This window comes from Sphaeramia orbicularis, chromosome 3, assembly GCF_902148855.1.
Source record: "Sphaeramia orbicularis chromosome 3, fSphaOr1.1, whole genome shotgun sequence".
Lineage (NCBI taxonomy): Eukaryota > Metazoa > Chordata > Actinopteri > Kurtiformes > Apogonidae > Sphaeramia > Sphaeramia orbicularis.
Window position 1 is genome coordinate 61,220,871 of NC_043959.1, and position 20,814 is coordinate 61,241,684.

The 20,814-nt window shown below is 38.5% G+C and overlaps 2 protein-coding genes across 4 annotated transcripts in view; one reads left to right on the forward strand and one right to left on the reverse strand.

Annotated features, from left to right (window-relative positions):
• ttc17 (tetratricopeptide repeat domain 17) overlaps nucleotides 1-9,419 on the reverse strand; it is a 35,828-nt gene extending 26,409 nt beyond the window's left edge. Inside the window, exons 1-12 of one of the 2 annotated variants that reach the window (XM_030162420.1) lie at nucleotides 9,196-9,419; nucleotides 8,528-8,617; nucleotides 8,232-8,401; nucleotides 7,820-7,931; nucleotides 7,295-7,426; nucleotides 7,048-7,157; nucleotides 6,757-6,904; nucleotides 5,281-5,420; nucleotides 3,667-3,827; nucleotides 3,330-3,442; nucleotides 1,225-1,377; nucleotides 20-135 (exon numbers count right to left, since the gene is read on the reverse strand). In XM_030162420.1, the coding sequence (XP_030018280.1) occupies nucleotides 20-135; nucleotides 1,225-1,377; nucleotides 3,330-3,442; nucleotides 3,667-3,827; nucleotides 5,281-5,420; nucleotides 6,757-6,904; nucleotides 7,048-7,157; nucleotides 7,295-7,426; nucleotides 7,820-7,931; nucleotides 8,232-8,401; nucleotides 8,528-8,617; nucleotides 9,196-9,366 (1,616 nt within the window). In that variant the 5' untranslated portion in view covers nucleotides 9,367-9,419. The remainder of the gene's footprint in view (nucleotides 1-19; nucleotides 136-1,224; nucleotides 1,378-3,329; nucleotides 3,443-3,666; nucleotides 3,828-5,280; nucleotides 5,421-6,756; nucleotides 6,905-7,047; nucleotides 7,158-7,294; nucleotides 7,427-7,819; nucleotides 7,932-8,231; nucleotides 8,402-8,527; nucleotides 8,618-9,195) is intronic. The other variant, XM_030162427.1, reaches the window with a different exon arrangement.
• On the forward strand, nucleotides 9,394-18,941 carry traf6 (TNF receptor-associated factor 6). 2 transcript variants are annotated; one of them, XM_030162436.1, is made up of 8 exons: nucleotides 9,394-9,617; nucleotides 12,453-12,778; nucleotides 13,586-13,736; nucleotides 14,925-15,083; nucleotides 15,198-15,269; nucleotides 16,397-16,474; nucleotides 16,570-16,893; nucleotides 18,167-18,941. In XM_030162436.1, the coding sequence occupies exons 2-8, from the start codon at nucleotides 12,453-12,455 to the stop codon at nucleotides 18,770-18,772; spliced, it is 1,716 nt and encodes a 571-aa protein (XP_030018296.1). In that variant the 5' UTR covers nucleotides 9,394-9,617; the 3' UTR covers nucleotides 18,773-18,941. The 2 variants fall into 2 exon arrangements, with proteins under 2 accessions (XP_030018296.1, XP_030018306.1); XM_030162446.1 differs by having other exon boundaries at nucleotides 9,504-9,531.
• Nucleotides 18,942-20,814: the final 1,873 nt, after the last annotated feature.

The window sequence follows — 20,814 nt, forward strand, 5'->3', positions numbered from 1 at the left end:
TCCAGGAATGTGTACTGACCTGAGGCCTTGTGTTTCAGGAGGAATGTAGTATGTGGGCAGCTGGTCAGCAGGGGGAACCGATGGGAACTCACTGGCACAGTCAGCCCTCTGAGGCCACAACATCCTCTGCATGTCCTAAGGGGAAAAAACAACACTTAGTTTCCCACAGTCACACACCTGTTACCAGGTGTACACACAGTATATAGAATAAATAAAAACGTTCAACTATTAATCAGTCTCTTGGGACCACAATTTGCAATTATATGAAAAAAAAAAACAAAAAAAAACTTACAAAACATTTGACCTTACTCACAATTTGATGCAAGATAAAAGATAAGCAATATTCATGTGACTTTAAATATTCATCACGTAGCATTTCTTTACAAGTGTGGTGCAGTCGCTCTCTAAATTTTGGTATGGGCATCAGCACTGCAGAATTTATCTACATTGACCTACTGCAACCAATTCTAAATGAAAACATATGTGTATATCCAGGGTTTCCCAACCACTGCAACAATTAGGAATAGAATCAAAGTAAACTTCTGTTTAGTGTAATGCTTAATCATGGTTCAGGGCCCTTCAATATCATTTAACCATTGTTAATTTGCGATTATTATTTATACAACACACAAAAATACCAAAAAGTATAGAATAGAATAGAATAGAATAGAATAGAATAGAATAGAATAGAATAGAATAGATCTTTTGTTGTCACTGTTACAGGAACAATGAATATCCATTTAGCTGCAAACATTTAAAGCGCAAAAAGTCTAAAAATACCACACAAAATACTGAAAAATATAGGCAATGTACAAAAGCTACAAGATAAAATATTAAATATACATATATTACTAAAACACTGCTAAAATGTACAAAAAGCTGACTTTATACTACAGATAAAAGAAATATAAACAATAAATAAGGAAATATATATATATATATATATATATATATATATATATATATATACCAGCAGTATAGGTATTTCAGAGAAATTATATTTTCCTCATCCGTGAGCGTATTTGTGTTGCTGTTTTCTTGCTAGGATTGACTGTAATGTCAAATTCACCACTGTGTGTTAGTAATAGTCAGGAATTGTGTAAAAATGCAGTTTTTAGTCAAATACTGTCATACCCCTGAGAGCCCCATGACCACCAGACCTACTGCCAACTTAACCCTGCTGAACCCCTGAGAAAAGAAGTTGGATGTATTTCTATGTCTTACCTGTGTGTAATCCTGATGGCCGCCCCAGAGCGCGGCGGCAGGATCCTGGTCTCCAGACACAGAGGGGTGAAGCCAGGGGCTGGCAGCGGTCTGGTTTGAGTTGTGCTCAGACACAAGTGCCACACTAGATGCAATTGACACCTCCTCTCCAAACTATGAACATATACACAGAATTAATTGAGAAACACAAACACTCACTTTCATTTAGTCTATATAAATTAAATATAAATTCAGAGGCATCTGTCATTTATTCAGGAGCAGTAGTAAATAAATATTATGTGACTACGTAAACAAATGTGACATGTACCTTGGGCCTCAGGCTGTCACAAACATGAAATTTCAGCCGACCATTAACTGTCATTAAAGTAACAGCAACACACTATTCAACTGTCTTGGCTCATTTTGTGCCAGTATTATATGCTTAACAGTAGTTAAGTAATATAACCTCATGAAGATAAACTGTTTATTAGAATTCAGTGTTTCATCTACAAATTGGTCTGACTGAGTCCTGGGACTCAGCTCACAAAAAAAAAAGTCCCTCTGACATTTTGTGGAGTCCCACTGCTATATTGTTGAGTCCCCAAATAAAACTTCAATTTTAAAAAGTATTTTGTTTGTTTCATCATCTTCATTTTCCAGATCAAATCATGTCACACATATACACCATTGTACACACATAAACAGAAAGTGAAACATAATCATATTTTCCTGAACTGTTTAAAGAACAAATGTAAATATTCTGAAAGAATGGTGATTTTAAAACATGTTAAGCTGATCTGATCCAGACTGGTCAGTGGTTCACTCCTGGTGAGTGACAGAAACCACAACAATGGCATAAGGTCTAGTTACTCTGTCGGTCAGTCAAGGGAAGATCCTTATCAAACCATAGTTTTAGTTTGTTTTTCAGAGGCATGTTTTCACTGGTGTTCACTCCACAGATCGACAAATTCACAACACAGTATCAGTACTATCATTGGTGCCTGCAGCTGTACATCCATATGACCTGTGCGTACTGAGTGAAATGAGAGAGAGAGAGAGAGAGAGAGAGAGAGAGAGAGAGAGAGAGAGAGAGAGAGAGAGAGAGTGAGGGAGATGTATGGGATGGAGGTATGCAGGGACCGCACTACTAACCGTGTACTAAATGGCTGGCTCACAGGAAAATGCGAAGAGACATTTTTATTGGCCGCTTATGGGGAAAAAATTATTGTAAATTTTGTTTTATCTTTGTGTCCCCTGGGATTCATTTGTTCATTTTTTTTTGCGTCCTTTTCTAATTCAATCCATCTAGGATGCAGGGGTAGATGAAACATTGGTGTTTGACAAAATACAAATTTAAAAAATCTTACTGACTTTTAGGATAAAAAGATACACCTAAATCAATTATGTTCATCTCAAAGTGAGCCACATAGCATGATTGCCTGAGTCATATTTTTGGCCAAATTGTGATATCTGTGTAACTTTACTCTCTTAACACCACTGCCTCATTTTATGTAGATATCACAATTTAGCCAAAAATATGACTTAGTGCAATTATGCGAAGAGGCTAATGATATTAGAAGAGCCAGAAGGAACCTTTGTTCCTACAGCCTTAAAAATATACAACACCTTAATCGAGAGCTTACAAACACATGAGCTGAATGACTATTTTACTGCCAACAAATACTACTATTAAATAATGAGCTAATTAATTGTTTCGTGTTATTTTTATTTAATTGTATTTTGATAGGATGACTGAATTTCCCTGAGGGGATCACTGAAGTTTATCTCATCTCATAAACAGTTGGTGGCACTAATTCTGCACTAATGTCTCATAAACCATAGCAGAGGATGTGGGAGCAAAAAATAATGTCATTACAGATGGAAAGTGGAAATAGTGCTCAAAATATGTTTTTTAGTTTCTTCCAGCTGCTTTTATACAGGTGTATGGAAAATATTCTACCGATTATGCAGTGATCACAGTAAGCTGAAGTAATTGCCGTCAGTCATACTGTATCCATAATTATTATGACAGAACTAAGTGTGTCTTTTGTTTTCACAAAACCCAGGGCAATGAACAATTAGTCTTCTTGTCGCCATAACCTACATTTTCCAAATCTAAGACTCACTTGTACATAGTGAACATGCTCAAACAGATCGCCACGGTGATAACGCACAGGCAGGTCAAAGGGGCAGTAGAGACTGCGTTGCTGTTGGCCCAAACGACACATCTGATGGTTCCCTAAAGCACACAAAACAAAGCACGTTTCAGGGCTTTTTTTTCTTTTTACTGCAGCATCAAACAATGTGCGCATATGAAGATTAAACCTAGATATAAAAAGATCAAAGCTTTTTAAAACAGCTTGCGCATTAAGTGGCATTAGATTAGAGAACACCTCCTCGTGTGTGTTAAACTGTTTTCAGTGCCGTCATAAGCAGGTCTGGTTAATGTGCGTGGCATCATACCAAGCTGGGCTTCCTTGGCCATCTGGGTCTCGTGTATAATGTTGCGTAGGATCTGCTCTTCCTGCAGCAGCTTGTGTTTGTCCAGTGCCTCCTGTTGGCGAAGATAGTGGTCATGCTGCTTCTGGTACTCTTTTAGCTCATTCAGTGTCCGCTGAAGGGATCTAAAAATATGGAAAATGACGGAGGGAAAATAGAGAACAGTTGGCAGAAATACACACCAGGGTAACAAAGCATACCACATTATCATCTTGTTTTCATACCTTTAGGCTAACGACTGACAGCAAATACATACCCATGAACTGATAGTTTGAGTCACATACTTTTTAACTAATATTCTATCTTTTTTTTTTATAACTCAAATTAACAATTATCACGTTTCCTGTTGATAAAATTACAAGCATTGAGTAGTCTGATATCTTTAAAAAGACATACAGGGTGGGGAAGCAAAATTTACAATGAACATTTAGTTGTTTTTTCTCAGCAGGCACTACGTCAATTGTTTTGAAATGAAAACATATATTGATGTCATAATCATACCTAACACTATTATCCATACCTTTTCAGAAACTTTTGCCCATATGAGTAATCAGGAAAGCAAACGTCAAAGAGTGTGTGATTTGCTGAATGCACTCGTCACACCAAAGGAGATTTCAAAAATAGATGGAGTGTCCATAAAGACTGTTTATAATGGAAAGAAGAGAATGACTATGAGCAAAACTATTACCAGAAAGTCTGGAAGATACTATTAAAGAAGAATGGGAGAAGTTGTCACCCCAATATTAGAGGAACACTTGCGCAAGTTTCAGGAAGCGTGTGAAGGCAGTTATTGAGAAAGAAGGAGAACACATAGAATAAAAACATTTTCTATTATGTAAATTTTCTTGTGGCAAATAAATTCTCATGATTTTCAATAAACTAATTGGTCATACACTGTCTTTCAATCCCTGCCTCAAAATATTGCAAATTTTGCTTCCCCACCCTGTACATACATACATATATACATACATACACACACACACACACATATATATATATATATATATATAATTTTTTTTTTTTTCACAGACTGCTGCTTAATCCAGCTGAAATAACAGACATTTGTGTTCAAGTGTTTGTTCATCACCAAAGCATATGTAATGCATGAGAACCAAGACAAATAAATGGAAAGGTTAAGTTCGCATTTTGAGATTTACGATTCGTGACTCACAATGAACTCATACACTGAGTAACATGCGAGGACCCATTCCACCTTAGAAAATGCCAGTAGCTGTCAGTGTTGTGCCAAAAACTGATTCTATTACCAGTTTATATCTGTCATAATATGCAAATGCACATGACTTTACATATGTGGAAATAAAAAGCTGGGTCTTTATGAAGAACTGACATGCAAGATGCAGTAAATTTGATTAAACAACCTTAATTCAAAAGAAAGTAATTATTTATTAAATCTGCAAAGATCACAGAATTGAATCATCCATGTTATTTTGGGGGAATTAGATGAAACTGTATTTCTGATATAAAACTGTTTGACAAAGAGACCACAAAGGGGGTTAAGTTGAAATGGTACTACATTAAACCCCACACATGTACCTGTGTGTAGGTGTGGTTTCCTACCTGTGCTGAGCTTCTAAGCGCTGTTCCAGCTTTTGCTGACACAGCACAGCATGCTTCCTCCTCAGAGCCTGCTCAAAGCCTGGCTGGGCCTGCAGTGCCTGCTCATAACACAGCACTGAGTGGTTGTACTCCCCGAGCATCTAGTTCCATTAAAACAAAACAAAACAAGACCCACATGATTATTAGAGTAAAGAAAAAAAACATGACTTGATCTTTGTTTCAGACTAGTAGTTTAACTGCTGATTAATCAGTGGATGATAATTATCCAGCTCTGTTGTGTGCTAGCAAGGTTAAATGTTCATAGTTTCTAAGAATTAAATAGCTTAGTATAATATAAAATTTTAAAAAATATATATAATGGTTCCTCAATCATATTTGATCTTTTTCATATTTGAACTGCTACAAAACATTTTCTTCATTACACCTGAAACCCTCAAAATGACACTAAAGCTAAATAAAAATGTAACAAACTATTCCTGTGAATAAAAACACAAACCTAGACTATCTACGTGCCCATTAAACCAAAACTAAACTATCTGTACTGTACTGACATACAGCTAGCCTGTTATTATTGCAAAATAAACCAGACATGCAGGCGCATGTTTATGCAGGCATAAATTCTGCATATGTTCAACCCCGTATCTCAAGTGAGCCTTCTCAGACCAGTTCATTTGCTGTATTTAGAGGCAACACCTGAACATCAAGGGCACTCCTGATCTGCAGCAGAGATGGTGGGTAAACATATACATTTAGACAAATTAAAACCTTTTTTTTTTTTTTTAAACAAATCAAATTTAATGCTAATTACTCAATCAAAATGTTCAACTACTTCATCATCAAGGCTGGAAGGCTCAAGAAGGTAGAGGCATGTTGAGGCATTTCCTCTATGAAAATGCAGATTTTTCAGTAGTTTGTCCATTGTAATCCATGTTATTCTTGGCATTGATGTGTTTCATCTCTATCAAGTCAAATAACTCTGCTGTCAGCTCAAGAAAAAATATTTTAGTGTTTGTACGTATCTTCAGAGTATCTCAAATGAGCAACTATTAAGCAAAAAAATTAATTTGATTTTTTTTTTCTATCCACTGATATGATTCAACAGGGCCCTCAGCAGAACTGTGCCCAAGACAAATTTAAAACTAACAAAGCAAAATTAGATTTATTACTATAATTATTAGAACTATGTGACAAACAGGCCATTTACAGAGCCATTTTGAAAAAACTGCACTAAATTTAATTTAGATAAACATGTCCACAGTCAGTCAAACACCATAAACCTCAGCACTCATCAGGTTTCAAAAGCGTCCATTTCCCACGATGCAAAAACATGATATTCTTGTGGGTTTAATGTTCCAAGCTTTTGTCATCTCACTGACTGACCATTAGACACCACTGTAAATGTTTTACCAAATGGTTTACATACAGTTAGCATGTGCTTTAGCCTTTAGTGTACATTTTAATGAGGCTTTGACTCACAGCATAAATGTTGCCTAAGGTGTAGTGGCTAGTGAACAGATCTGAGGTAAGGTCCAGGGCAGCATGGGCGAGAATAGCAGCATCTGCTGAGAAATGGGCGCGGTGCAGGATGTTGGCCATATTCACCAAGGCGACATCCTTGTGTTGCCTAAATGTACACACACAGAACACATACCGAGTGTGCGAATGTCAACAGGTTTCACATTATGCAGGGCAGAGTCCTATAATCTTTACAGCTCAGCAAACAACAAGTCCAGCAGTTAAGGGGCATTCTGAGCGAGCTGGTGGTACCTTGGAGAGAAATGCAGAGCACGAACAACACAATCTACTGCCTTCTGAGGCTCATTCTTCATTCGCCAGTAAAATGATGCCATGTCGTACAGCACCCAGGAGGACGAGTTCTGAAACACACACATTATAGTTTTCTATAAAAACTATCATTATGTTGCATAATTTTTTGTTTCTGAAATAACTTAAGGCTGCAACAGTGTCTATATGAACAGATCTGGTAGTCTTGAGTGTACATGGCAGAACTTACCCTTAATAATCCATGATGAATACGATGGCCAACCTCATCAATACTTCGGCCAAGCTTTTGAGACAATGAGCTAAAAATTGGATCTTCCTTTGAAAGTAGTGGGGAGGTCAGGTTTGCCCTCTCCTGCACACCCTGGACCACACAGAAAGGTTTTGCATTTGGCACAACATATACAAAGCAGCAACAATAACACAAAGCAAATTAAAGCAAGATTCATCTGAACAAAACTCAGTGATCATCTAACCTGTGAAGCTATAATAATATTGTATAAGTCTTTTGGTATTATACAAATAGATTTCCACATAATAAACAATAACTGAAATCAGTATTAAAAAAATGCACGCACAGTGTAAAAACCATAACTGAAGGAGTTGCTGGGGTATTACACAGTCATGACAACAAAACAAATTTTACCACAGGTAGAGCAAAAAGTACTTTTACACCTAAACAACAGAGGCAATGAAAGATACTTGAATTCCGCTCCCTTCCATTTGCAAACACTTGATAAATTTCGTCTGTACTCACCCTAAGATGCTGGAAAGCATGGATACTATATGGTAGCTCAAAGACTTTGGTACAGTCAGGCTTTTCTAGATCTGGAGGCAGAGCTGACCTGGAATCCACATAGTCTTCAGGACTGAGAGGGAAGAGGAAAATCTCTCAGGATGACATTTCTCATAGGAAAATACTAAATTTCAAATGAACAGCTTAGTATAAAAATATTACGTACTAATACTATCCCATGACATTACACAAGAAATCCAAGAAATAATATTTACTTTTTCATTAACTGATAAATTTGCTTTGACATTGCTGTACATGTAAACAAGACAAATAATTAACTCTTGTACGTACCAAGGCAATGCAAATAATTACAAGATTTTTGACAAGATAACGATTTCTTGGGGGATATACATCTCTCTTTTCCAATGTTTACCTGATGTCTTTGCTCTCCAAGGAGATGTAAGTGCCATCATACAGGTCCAGGTCTCCCAGAGGTACTTTTGCCATGACACAGTCTGCATCCTCTTTGTAGTGTCTCTGTTCTAGTCCAGTATCTCTATCCTCATTTTCCTCAATGTGGATCTTCTGTGCCACCAGCTGCTTCTGCATCACATTAACCAAAGACAATAATTAGTAAGGACGAAGGACTTGGTGAGAGGTGAAGCATCAAAAAGCACTGTATACAGTAGTGTTTTATGATTATAGTAAAAGAACTTGAACCACACATACCTCTAGTTTTTTGAGGTAGTTAACACGGGTCTCTTGTCTCATGAATATCACAACATCATGTGGGTGCTTCAGGTTTAAAGGCGAGTCAACCTGTAACAACAGCACGGCTTTGGGTGTTAAATGCATAAATGTCATCACAATGACAACAAAATATATACCACCGGCTGATTAACGCAGGTTACGTAGTAAATCACGCAGGTCTAATTTTACAAGGGCAAACTGAGGACCACAGCCTGTCAAATTTAACTGGCAGACTACGCTTTAGTTTTCTCTGTAGCTTCACGAAGTCAACAGTCCTCAGTTTGCTGGCGGTCAGCATGACTTGAGTAAACTGATAAGGAATTCCCAATTGAAATGTTGCCATGAGTATCATTTATTTGACCACGACGACCTAAAACACCTGAATGTTAGCGCCAGCTGTAAGGTAACTTAGCTAATGTAGGCTAACGGACGTGGCCAAATAAACAAACCGAATGAAAATTTTATTCTTTTGCGGTTCTTATGTGACAATACCGGTGCTCACAAAAGACTGTTCTGGAGTTCATATAAAACCATTAATATCACTTTACCAAGTCATGCAATGAAATATTAAAAACTAGCATAAATTCTACAAGCTAGCCATCTATCTTAACGTCAGCGCTAGCAGATATGGGAGCTAACTGTCATACTTGCTGTTGGATTTTTCCGTCTTCTGTGACTACCCAGTGGGTGGTAGCTCCTCCAGAGTCCACTATAAGTACACATAGTAGGATGAAAAGCTTCCCCTGAAATAACGTTTTTCGCGAATAGTTGATCCGATGGGGCAAAGACTCAGGACAGATTTTCCTGAGGTTCGCCATTTTTCTGGCTTCTTTTGCTCAGTGCTAGCCAACGGCGTCCTCCGGCACACAGGGGGCGCTGTGGGCCGCACGGTACGCGGCAACAGGTTTGCGCTGATGACGTCAGGACAAAAAAAACAGGAAACTCTGAAGAAACGAAAACTTCGAGACATTTTCAAACCGAAGGTAGATACATTCCGAAGTAGCATCCGCTTACTCGGGGTTTTAATGCTTGTGTTGCTGATGAAGACGTGAGCCGTGTCCGTGTCCAGGTCAGTGTGTGTGTGTGCTCTCCATGGTTGTGTAGCTGCTGTGGTTGAAGTTCGAGTTCCGCATCCAGGGCATGGCTGCTCCCCAGCCCACTGCACTGACAAGGCTCCTCTGTGTGTGAGCAGTTAGCCTCAGTGTGTTACCGGTCTAACATTTCACTGGTTTTCCTGGCTTAGTATTGGCAAGGATACTGCTCCATTTTAAAGCCTGTCGCGTTATTCTAATATGAATGTAATGACCTCATCACTTCAGCGGTACTTCCCATGTTAGGCTAGGTGTCACCTAAGTTCTCCCTTTCCTATGAGCACTTCACACTGTCATTGTTAGTCACCTTTTATCTGACTGTATTTGTTAAAACACTAACAATGTGTATGACATTTCTCTGTACGCTGTTGTATCTCCATTAGAGTGATCCAAAAAAATTTTTTTTCAGATTCTCTGGATTCGAGCCCTGCATTTGGTTCCATATCTGGCCAAATTACTTCAGTCCAAATTTGATGCAAATTTATATATATATATATATATATATATATATATATATATATATATATATATATGTATATATTTAGAGGTGTCACAGACAGGTGCAGATGGCTCTATATACTATAACAGAACTATCCAAATGAATAAGGCAGATTACAATAATTTGTCATTTTATTCTCCAAATCAAACTGACACTCACATAAAAATGTTCCTTAGAAAGTCCAACAACCACTGTTGGTTTATTTAAATGACCAAAAATGTTCCTGTGTTCTTTGACAACTTGTTGCCAGTACTGTTTGTGATCTGCATTTGTTGTTCGGGTACAGTTGAAGTCTGGAATAAGCTCCGCCCCTCTGTCAGTGACATCATTGACAGCTTTAGTGGAATGCCCAGTTTTCTCCTCCTTCTGAAAGTCTGCATCATCAGCCCAGTCTACTGGAGGAACTGTTCAGAATGTTTGTGGCAGATCCAAAGTTTCAAACAAACGCATGGTGCTGGTGGGGACAAATGCCCTGATCTGCTTCCCTTCACAATCTGATGGATTAAGGACATCCCAACGTTTAAGTGGAACCCAGAGAACCTGCATTTAACATCATGTTGTCCACCATCAGCTGCTTCTGCTCTGGTGTCACACTGATATGCATTTAGCTGTTAACAGTCAAAAATAAGTATTAGTAAAAATTCCAGTTAATGAACTGGTATATGCCTTACTTAATTCATATATTTGTAGCTGAATCACTCAAACCTTGGCTTTGATAGTACTGCTCTTCTCTTACAGGTCAGCTCAGCCATGCTGAAAATGAACAATTAGTCCATTTCCAGGACACTTCCAGCAACTTGTGCAACCTCTAAAACATCTTTTTTTTCCAAATTTTTTCCTAAATCATCTTTTGAATGTCAAAATCTAATGCAGGGTTCTAATTGAGGTTATCTGAAACTTTATTTTTTACCAGGATTGTTGGATCACCCTAATTACCGGTCTAACATTTCACTGTTTTTCCTGGCTTAGTATTGCCAAGGATACTGCTCCATTTTAAAGCCTGTCACGTTATTCTAACATGAATGTAATGACCTCATCACTTCAGTGGTACTTCCCATGTTAGGCTTGTTGTGCCAAATTCTACTCCCTGCCGAAAACTGCATCACTCAGCAGCTGCCGAAAACTGCTCCCCCTTCCTAAATCAGCCATGAAGAGGACAAAGTGCACCAAACTCGCCCGGTCATTACACCAGAATAGCTCCCAATGTGAGCTGCTAAAGTCATTTCACTCCTGTAGCTTCGCAAGCTTATTGTAATGGGGGATGCAGGTTTCAGCAATATCTGGTGCAGAATTCTGCTCCCTGCCAAAAACTGCATCCCCAGCCGCGGTATCTGTTTTTATTGTTATATATTTTGTGTGTTGTGTATCTAAGATTTAACTTTAGAAAGTTTTATATACCTTACAGTTTGCACATTCTAACCAGATAAAAAAACAAAACTGAAATATCTTACAATATTATTCATTACTTAATTGCTACACAGCTATGATGGTGTTAAGAGGTTGAATAATTCACAGTTAATTTCATACCCTACAACCAGACTCTTCATGGCTGATTTAGGAAGGGGGAGCAGTATTCGTCAGGGAGTAGAATTCGGCACAACAAGGCTAGGTGTCACCTAAGTTCTCCCTTTCCTATGAGCACTTCACACTGTCATTGTTAGTCACCTTTTATCTGACTATATTTGTTAAAACACTAACATAATATGTATGACATTTCTCTGTACGCTGTTGTATCTCCATGTTACTGGAATTATGCTCTATAACAGGGGCGTCAAACTCACTTTAGTTCAGTTCCACGTTCAGCTAAATTTGATCTGCAGTGAGCCGAACCAGTGAAATAATATATAAATAAAGTCAACTCCAAACTTTTATCTATGTTTTAGAGTGAAAAAAGTAAAATTACATTACAAAAAGGTTTATATCTACAAACTATCCTTTCAAAAATGTAAATAACATGAACAAACTGGGAAAAAAAGTGTAATTTTAGCAATATTATGCTTCAGTTTATCATTTCCATATGTTCATTATAACTTACAGATCACAGTGGCTCTACAAATACACAAAATATTTAGTAACAGACAGAATATTCTTACCACCGCCAGGAGGTATTCTGATTGCTTTGCTTTGTGTGCGTGCGTGTTTGTTTATTTGTTTGTTAGCAAGATAACTCAAAAAGTTATGGACGAATTTGGATGAAATTTTCAGGAAATGTTGATACTGGCACAAGGAAGAAATGATTAAATTTTGGTGGTGATCGGGGGGGGGCTTGCCATCTTTACTCTTTCATCCCTTCTTTTTGTGGCTCTTTCCACAGATGTCTTGCTTTGAAAACAATAAGGGGACTGTGGAGGAGGACAGTTATGAGGGAGCTGTTGGTGGAGAGCTGTCCGAATGTGCTTTGGCGATGCTGGAAAAGGACCGAGAATCTCTGCTCAGTCCTTCAGAGGGTCCTGGTACCTTAATGAGCAGCAGTTCTTCCAGTCTTCAGGCTGCAACCCCTCTCCAGGGTTATGATGTGGAGTTTGATCCTCCCCTAGAGAGTAAATATGAGTGCCCTATCTGCCTCATGGCTTTGAGAAATGCCATTCAGACGCCTTGTGGGCACCGTTTCTGCAAGAACTGCATTGAGAAATCCATACGGTATGCTATTCATTCCACTTATTACCAGTGGTATCAAGTCTCCTTTTTGTGAATTATGAAATTCTTATCATAGATGCTAGCTAACTGCAGAGCAATAATTTACAATGGGGGTTCTCAAAGTGGGGTACATGTACCCCCAGGGGTACTTGGCAGAAGCCCTGGGAGTACTTGAAATTTTTTTGGAAAAAAGACATTAAATAAGTCACCATTTACCGACAAAATAAATAATGAGAATTAATGCTGAAATATACAGCACAATAAATATGTTCATATAGTAGTTTTTATCTTGTTTAAGCTTTGGTAACATTTTAAGAGCATTTCTATTTTATGTTATTCAAAATGAGTTTATTTGAGTAGCTGAGTAATTTTTTTTGTTGATGAAAGGTTTATTTATTAATTAATGACCAATTTATTTATTTTTCTTATCAATGAAAGAGGGCACTTTTCAGTTTATATTTTGCACACAAAATTTACATTTAAAAAATGTGTTTTTTTTAATGTATTACAGTTAATTATATGTTGCTTGTTCACAAAGTTTTGAAAATATAAAAATACACCTTTGGCTCAGGAACAAATTTTGCTTAATTTTTTTCAATCAAAAATGCTGAAGTGAGAGTTGGGGGTACTTGGCTAAAAAAGTATATTTCAGGGGGTACTCCACTGTAAAAAGTTTTGAGAACCACTGATTTACCTGATATTTACTAGGCAGATTATGTAATACTTTTACAAAGACAAGCTTTCCTGCTCAAAGGAAGAATACAACATATAATTGAACATCTGGATTTTCTATTTTCCTCTTGTAAACAGTGACACAGGACAGAAGTGCCCTGTGGACAATGTAATGCTGTCAGAAGACCAGCTGTTTCCTGATAACTTTGCAAAACGGGAGATTCTTTCGCTAACTGTTCGGTGTCCAAACTCTGGCTGTTCTGATAAAATGGAGCTTCGACATTTAGAGGTAAGGAGTCTTAGTAAATACATCTGATTCTGTGTCCAGCTCAAGAAAGGACACAGGAAAGTTTCAACACAAGGCTAGAGTTTTAAAGTTATCTGCCCGTTGGTCCTACATACTCTTTGCTTACTTTGTGTTTTTATATATAAAGTAGATGCAGTCAGCCACAAATTAGTTATGTAATCTGTCACTGGTGTCCTTCATCTTGACAGCCTTGAGACATTCCAGGAATTTAAGGCCGCTTCCACTTAAATCTGTCTTAATGTGAACGTAGTTTTCAGTTATATGGGTTTTGAGACGTATGGCACTTATTAACAGTCATGAAGTTGAAGTTTTGATGATTAAGCTCAGGATGTCTTATGAACAGTACAGAGTAGTACAGTGCTGATATAATGACTGAATTTGCAGCTGCAGTATATTACTAAACACCCTCGTATCAGATAAAACACATTAAGTAATTCACTTTATCATATTTTCATATTACAGCCCTTATAAGACTCACGTGTGTTCAGAAGTTTAAGATCAGAATAGTACACATTGGTTTTTTCATTATATGTGCCTTATTTGTGTATTTTTCCATTAGGGGACTACTTTATTATTATGTAGTCTCTAAACCTGTTATATAATATGAAAAAAAGAAAAGAAAGGAGCTTAATTTGTTCCAAGAGCAATTTAAACCACATCCTTGATTAGATTAGATTAGATTAGATTGAACTGTATTGATCCCTTGGAAAGAGCCCTCAGGACGTTCAGGTTCCAATAGCAACACAACACTGAATGTAAAGAAATATTATAAACAAAGAGTAATAACAATAACTATTTTTTAAAAAAGTAGTGAAAAAATAGGCAATTGCACATCGAAAAGTGCTAACAGAAACAGCAATAACAGAATAGTAATAATAATGTAGTAGTAGTAATAATAATGATAACTAATTGTTATAATATAATATGCTCTCTCTCTCTCTCGCTCTCTCTCTATTATAATAATTACAGGATAAAAGTTTAATTTAGTGTATATTTATTTTTGGTCTTTATCCAAAATCATCATAAATAAGGGCCTCCTTGTCGTTATGTCCGTATTTGTTCATGCCATGATTTAGAAAATATTCTATTAAAGGTTGCGATTGATTTGAGCCATGAAATTGTTGTATATGAATCACTGCTGAATAAAATAAATTGTGCTATTCCCTCCAGAATCATTTGGCACAGTGTCAGTTTGCTACTGTGCCTTGCCCACACTGCCAGCAGTCTGTGAGAAAGACCCATCTAGAAGAGCACACCAGTACCGAGTGCCAAAGGAGACCTGTTTCATGCCCAGACTGCATGGCCTATTTTGTTTATGAAGATAGAGAGGTACTGGTCACTCTGTATTTCTGTAGATGAATCCAAAATAAGTCAATGAAATGATTGCCTGGTTTGGACCTTGAATCCCTGAGGACTAGTGTGTGGTTGTGGTTGGTCTTTCAGCTTCATCAGCAGCAGTGTCCTTTTGCCTCAGTGAGCTGTCAGTACTGTGAGATGGACCTGCTCAGAGACCAGGTGAGTTTCAGCTGCATACCGTTTATTAGTTCTGTTGGTTTCCGGCTGGTTTTCGGTGCTGTGCATGATGGGTCGTTTGGGGCTTCAGAACACTGGTTTTACAACAACGACAAGTAAAAATGTCTGCTATGTAAGTTATGAATATTTTAGTAATTCCTCTTGTCATCTGTTAAGTACATCTTGTGTTACAGGAACAGAGGAAGTAATTCATACCAGTCAGACCTATCGCATTTGTGCACCAATCCTACTGTAGCAAATGATACTTATTCAGCATAGGGGAAATTCACATATCCAGTAGTTTATACACATACTAATTAACTCGATAAATATAAATAAGAGTAGCAATGCAATAATGAAAAATAACAAACTTCATTTTTCATTATAAGTATAACAAAAAACAACGCATGAATAACAATAGAGAACAAGAAAAGCACTGAGAGCACAGACCTCCGCCAAGACAGATCTGTGCCCCCCCCACCCGATCACCACCAAAATTTAATCATTTCTTCCTTGTGCCAGTATCAACATTTCCTGAAAATTTCCTGAAAATCTGTCCATAACTTTTTGAGTTACCGTGCTAACAAACAAACAAACAAGAAAAGCACTTGGAGAGCGCAGACCTCTGCCAGGACAGATCTGCCTCCCATGCATATGTGCATGTTTGTTTGTTTGTTTGTTTGTTAGCAAGATAACTCAAAAAGTTAGGGACGGATTTTCAGGAAATTTTCAGGAAATGTTGATACTGGCACAAGGAAGAAATTATTAAATTTTGGTGGTGATCAGGGGCGGGGGGGGGGCAGATCTGTCTTGGTGGAGGTCTGCGCTCTCCGAGTGCTTTTCTTGTTATTATTATAGTTATATACATTTTAATTTTATAGCATTTGTCATAGTACTCAATGCTGTTTAACATTAAAGTAAAATATGAAATAAAACAAGATGAACTAAATTAGAATAATTCAGTAACGTTGATGAAATAAAGCACAAGAATTAACATTTATCCAAATAATATGATTAAGAAATAATATTGAGCAACTAAGTGATAATGAAGAATAAATGGTAAACTGATGAATATGGAATGTTTCTCTGTTATAAATATGAATGTACAGTTGATTATGTTTTTCTTTCAGATGGAATCCCACTGTGACATGGATTGTCCAAAAGCTCCCATCGCATGTAATTTCAGCATCTTTGGATGTAAAGAACGGGTACGTGATCCCATCCACGGCTGATATTAATACGTTGTTTTCGTATTGTCGACTCATTACATTTTAATGACATGTAAACCTACATCCCTTTGTAGATGCTGCGTCATAACCTGGCTCAGCACATGCAGGAGTTCACGCAGATGCACATGCGTTACATGGCTGAGTTCCTGCGCGGCCTGAGCCTCAACGGCACCACAACCAAAGCTCTGTGCACCCTGGGGCCTTCTGCCTCCCCCGAGGACCAGGGAGCTGCAGCGTCAGCCACCCCCTCAACTGGACCCAGAGGAGCCGGGTGCAGCGGCAGTAACTGCGCCCCCTGTCAGCCCAGCGAAGAAATGCAGAGGCTCAGAGAGATGGACGGACGACTGGTGAAACAGGATCACCAGCTGCGAGAGCTCATCATTTTAAAAGAAACACAGGTGTTGGATGGCTTTGTGTTTTAGTACATTAGGCTGATTTGCAGTTTCCACTTCAGCTGATAAAGGAGGGGCGAAGGAAACATACCTTTGGCCTCATAGTGTAATTGCCTAAGTCATGTTTTTGTCCAGATTGTGGTATCTGTTACTCTCTAACGCTGCTGCTTCATTTTGCATCATTGGCTATGACTTGAAAAAAAAAATATGACTGAGGCTGTTGTGCTATGAGGCTAACATTATGCTGCCTTCACGTGCTGTGAGGAAGATGATCCTTTCCACTTTTGAAAAATGGCTGACACACAATTTTTTGTGACCAAACAGTTTTGTTGATGTGTGAATTTATCTGCTACAGTATTTTTGTGTGTTTTTTTTTGTTTTGTTTTTTTACATTGATAAAAGCATTCTTTAACATTTGTGATGGATCCCTTGTTGCTCTCTGTTTTGTTGAGAAATTCAAAGGTTATTTCATCTCGGCAGGTCATGTATCAGAATTTTCTCCCAGTTCTCCAAGTACGATGTAATAGGGCGTTCATGTGCAATTTTTGAATTTGTTACCATAATTCCCATAGCACGTGAAAGCAGCATTCGTTTATCCTTAATGTTTCCTGAAACCCACAAGGGCTGTTCAGTAGGGGTGTAAGAAAATATCAGTTCTGCAATATATCGCGATATTTCATTTCACAATACTGTATTGATATTAAAAAGTACTGTATTGATATTTTTAGGTATTTATTCAAATGCAGGTATTGTGGAGGTTCAGTTTAGTTTTTTTGTTTTTTGTTTTTTCTTTTTTGTTTTTTATTATTTCACACTCTTTTATTAAATAATGTTGGTTCCTTTGTTGGGATCGTACAAAAATCCTGTTCTGATGTTAGTTCTGAACAAATAGAATCTGAACATTTGAACAGGATCTGAAACTAATGTCTGTAAAACAGAATTTCAGTTTGAACACAGGAACATTTTGTGATACAGCATTAGATCCTGTTCTCATCAAATAATGTGTTTAGTATTTATATTTCTGGTGTAATTCAATTCTTCAAGGAAATAATCATTTTAAAAGAAACCAAACAAACAAAAAATTGCCTTTTTAACAGTGTCGTGATATATCATATTGTGATCCTAGTATTGTGATTTGTATCGTATCACCAGATTCTTGCCGATACACAGCCCTACTGTTCAGACACTGCGTAAAGCTTGCTGTCTCATATCTGTTTTAAAAGCGTGACTGTTTTAGTAAACAGAGTTTGAACCTTCTTTGTCTCTAACTGTTCCTCAGGCAGGACAGCTGAATGAGCTGCGGCGCAGAGTGTCCATTCTGGAGGAGACAGTGAAGGAGCTGGAGGCCCAGCAGTGCCATGGCATCTTCATCTGGCGTCTCCGAGGTTTCTCCGCCCACATGCGGAGTCAGGAGGCGGGCCACCCGGTCGTTGAACACAGCCCAGGATTCTACACAGGTCGCCCCGGCTACAAGCTGTGCCTGCGCCTCCACCTGCAGACCCCCAACGCCCCGCGCTGCTCCAACTACATATCGCTCTTTGTCCACACAATGCAAGGTGTGTTCGATGGGCAGCTGTCCTGGCCTTTTCAGGGCACAATCCGCCTTTCCATCCTGGACCAGGGCCCCGAGGGTCAGCATCATGTGGAGGTAATGGAGACCAAACCTGACCTGCAGGCCTTCCAGAAGCCCACAAACCACCGCAACCCCAAGGGCTTTGGCTACGTCACCTTTCTGCACCTTCAACAGCTGAGTCAGAGAGCATTTGTCAAAGATGACACTCTGCTTATCCGCTGTGAGGTGACACCTCGTTTTGACAGCATACTTCATCGAGAAGCACCAGCAGTGCAGCCTCGAGGACTTGAGGCATCACTTTCAAGAGACTAGAGTCAGATTGAGCTATGAGATACTGAACCCGCGTAACTGTATGTTAAGGCGTCAAGTCAGTACAGACGGAGCTACCAAAACTTCAACCAAACATATTCTATAAATGTCCTGCAGTTTACTAGGTGGTAACATTTCTAATACATCATGCTTCAGAAACAAATTCTGCATATTTTAAAAGTATAAAAAATATCCCACAGATCAGGATACTACTGTGATGAGTGAACATTGTAATGAAGCAACCGTGTAAAAAAAGAAACACACAGGCTGTCCTTTGTAAAATATGTATCATATTCATATTACGAGGGTGGCTGTGGCTCAGGAGGTAGACTTCCAATAACTGGAGGGTTGGCAGTTCCAATCCACTCTGTCCTAGTTTGTAGTCATGCTGTTGTGTCCTTGGGTAAGACACTTCACCCACCCTGCCTCCAGTGTCACTCACATGTATGTGTATGAATGTTTGGTGGTGGTGGAAGGGGCTGTTTACTGTGGATTGGTCAGCCCTCTGTCAGTCTGTGGCGACTGTGTAGTTTACCACCACCAGTGTGTGAATGTGAGAGTGAATGAATAATGGGTAATCTGGGGGCCTTGAAAAGCGCTATGGAAATCCTATCTGTTATTACTGTACTTTTTGGGCTATAAGGCGCACCTGACTATAAGCTGCAGGTGTCCACGATGTGACTTGAGATATTTACACAGAAAGATGGTAAACAGACAGATTATTTAAATATTTATTTCCATACCTTAACTGCTTTTTTCCAAACAATAATAATAATAATAATAATAATAATAATAATGGATTAGATTTCTATAGTGCTCTTCTATGAACACATACTCAAAGTGCGGGATTCAAACCTCCAACCCTTCAGTTATTGGACGACCTGCTCTACCATCTGAGCCATGGCCACCCCCAAAACAACAAACAGTGTCTGTAACGGCAGTCAAACGTCAGGAACAGGCTGGTTCAAAACCCACAACAGTCACTGGTCTGTCTCCTCCTCTTCTTCTGCTCATTAAACCACTGCAGTCGTCTTCTTCAGTGTTCTTCAGCTGAACATCCTCAAAGGCTCCGTCACACTCCTTCTACGTCTCTCCTCCGTTGTTGCTCAATGGCACTTCCGTGCCGCAGCTCTATTTCCTTCTTTACAGACACATAGATTGGTTTTAGCTGCATCATATGCATTTCTTCGTGTTTTCCATGGTGAGGGTTTGTGCATGACACGCAAAATGATTGTTAAAAGTTCAGCTTCAAACTTCTCCTCTTCATCACCTCTTCTTCTTCCTGTCTGTCTCACTCTTGTGCTTCCTGCTAGAGCGCCCCCTGGAGGACGTTAGCCTGTATAAATCTATACTGGAGCTGCATCGCTGTATAAGCCGCAGGGTTCAAAACCAGAAAAAAGTAGCAGCTTATAGTGCCGAAAGTACGGTATTATTCAGATTCCTTTATTGTCTGGATACAGTACATTTTACCTCACACTGAAATTCAACCTCTGCTTTGAACCCATCTGTAGTCATAGCAGGCATCCGGGGAGCAAAGTGCATCAGCCAACAACTTTTTCTGCCAGTCTGTGGAATCGTACTGGCAACCCTTCAGTCACAAGCCAACTCTCCAGCCCTCTAGGCCACAGCTGCCCACATTATTAATATTATTATGACAGCCACTAAAACACTCACATGTGGAACTATCTTTCCACTTCTCCTGTGCTGGAAATTTTCATTCAGATTTCCTGATTAATTCACTCTTCATCTAAAATTCAACATATGATTTGATCTCACCAGAACACTAGTGAGGTACTCTGGACATCTCAGAAAATTGTCAGCATGGTTGTGGTGGAAAGAACTGACCAAAAAGCCACATCTGAATACTTTTACCCCTTTTCTTTTACACAATATGAAGCATGATGTATTAAAAATACAGTATGTTGTTTATATATTTGAGAGGTACTCTTTGTATTTGCAAAACAAAATGCAGAACAGCATAAAAATAGCTTAATAACTGTCGTTGGCATTTAGACAATCTGTTGTTTTAAAGCTACAAGTTTGTT

Excerpts from the sequence above, each read along its gene's own strand:
- traf6 (XM_030162436.1), top strand. The coding sequence starts at position 12,453 with ATGTCTTGCTTTGAAAACAATAAGGGGACTGTGGAGGAGGACAGTTAT. Across the intron at positions 15,084-15,197 it reads TTGTTTATGAAGATAGAGAG|CTTCATCAGCAGCAGTGTCC; the intron begins GTACTGGTCACT and ends TTGGTCTTTCAG. Across the intron at positions 16,475-16,569 it reads TCTTTGGATGTAAAGAACGG|ATGCTGCGTCATAACCTGGC; the intron begins GTACGTGATCCC and ends ATCCCTTTGTAG.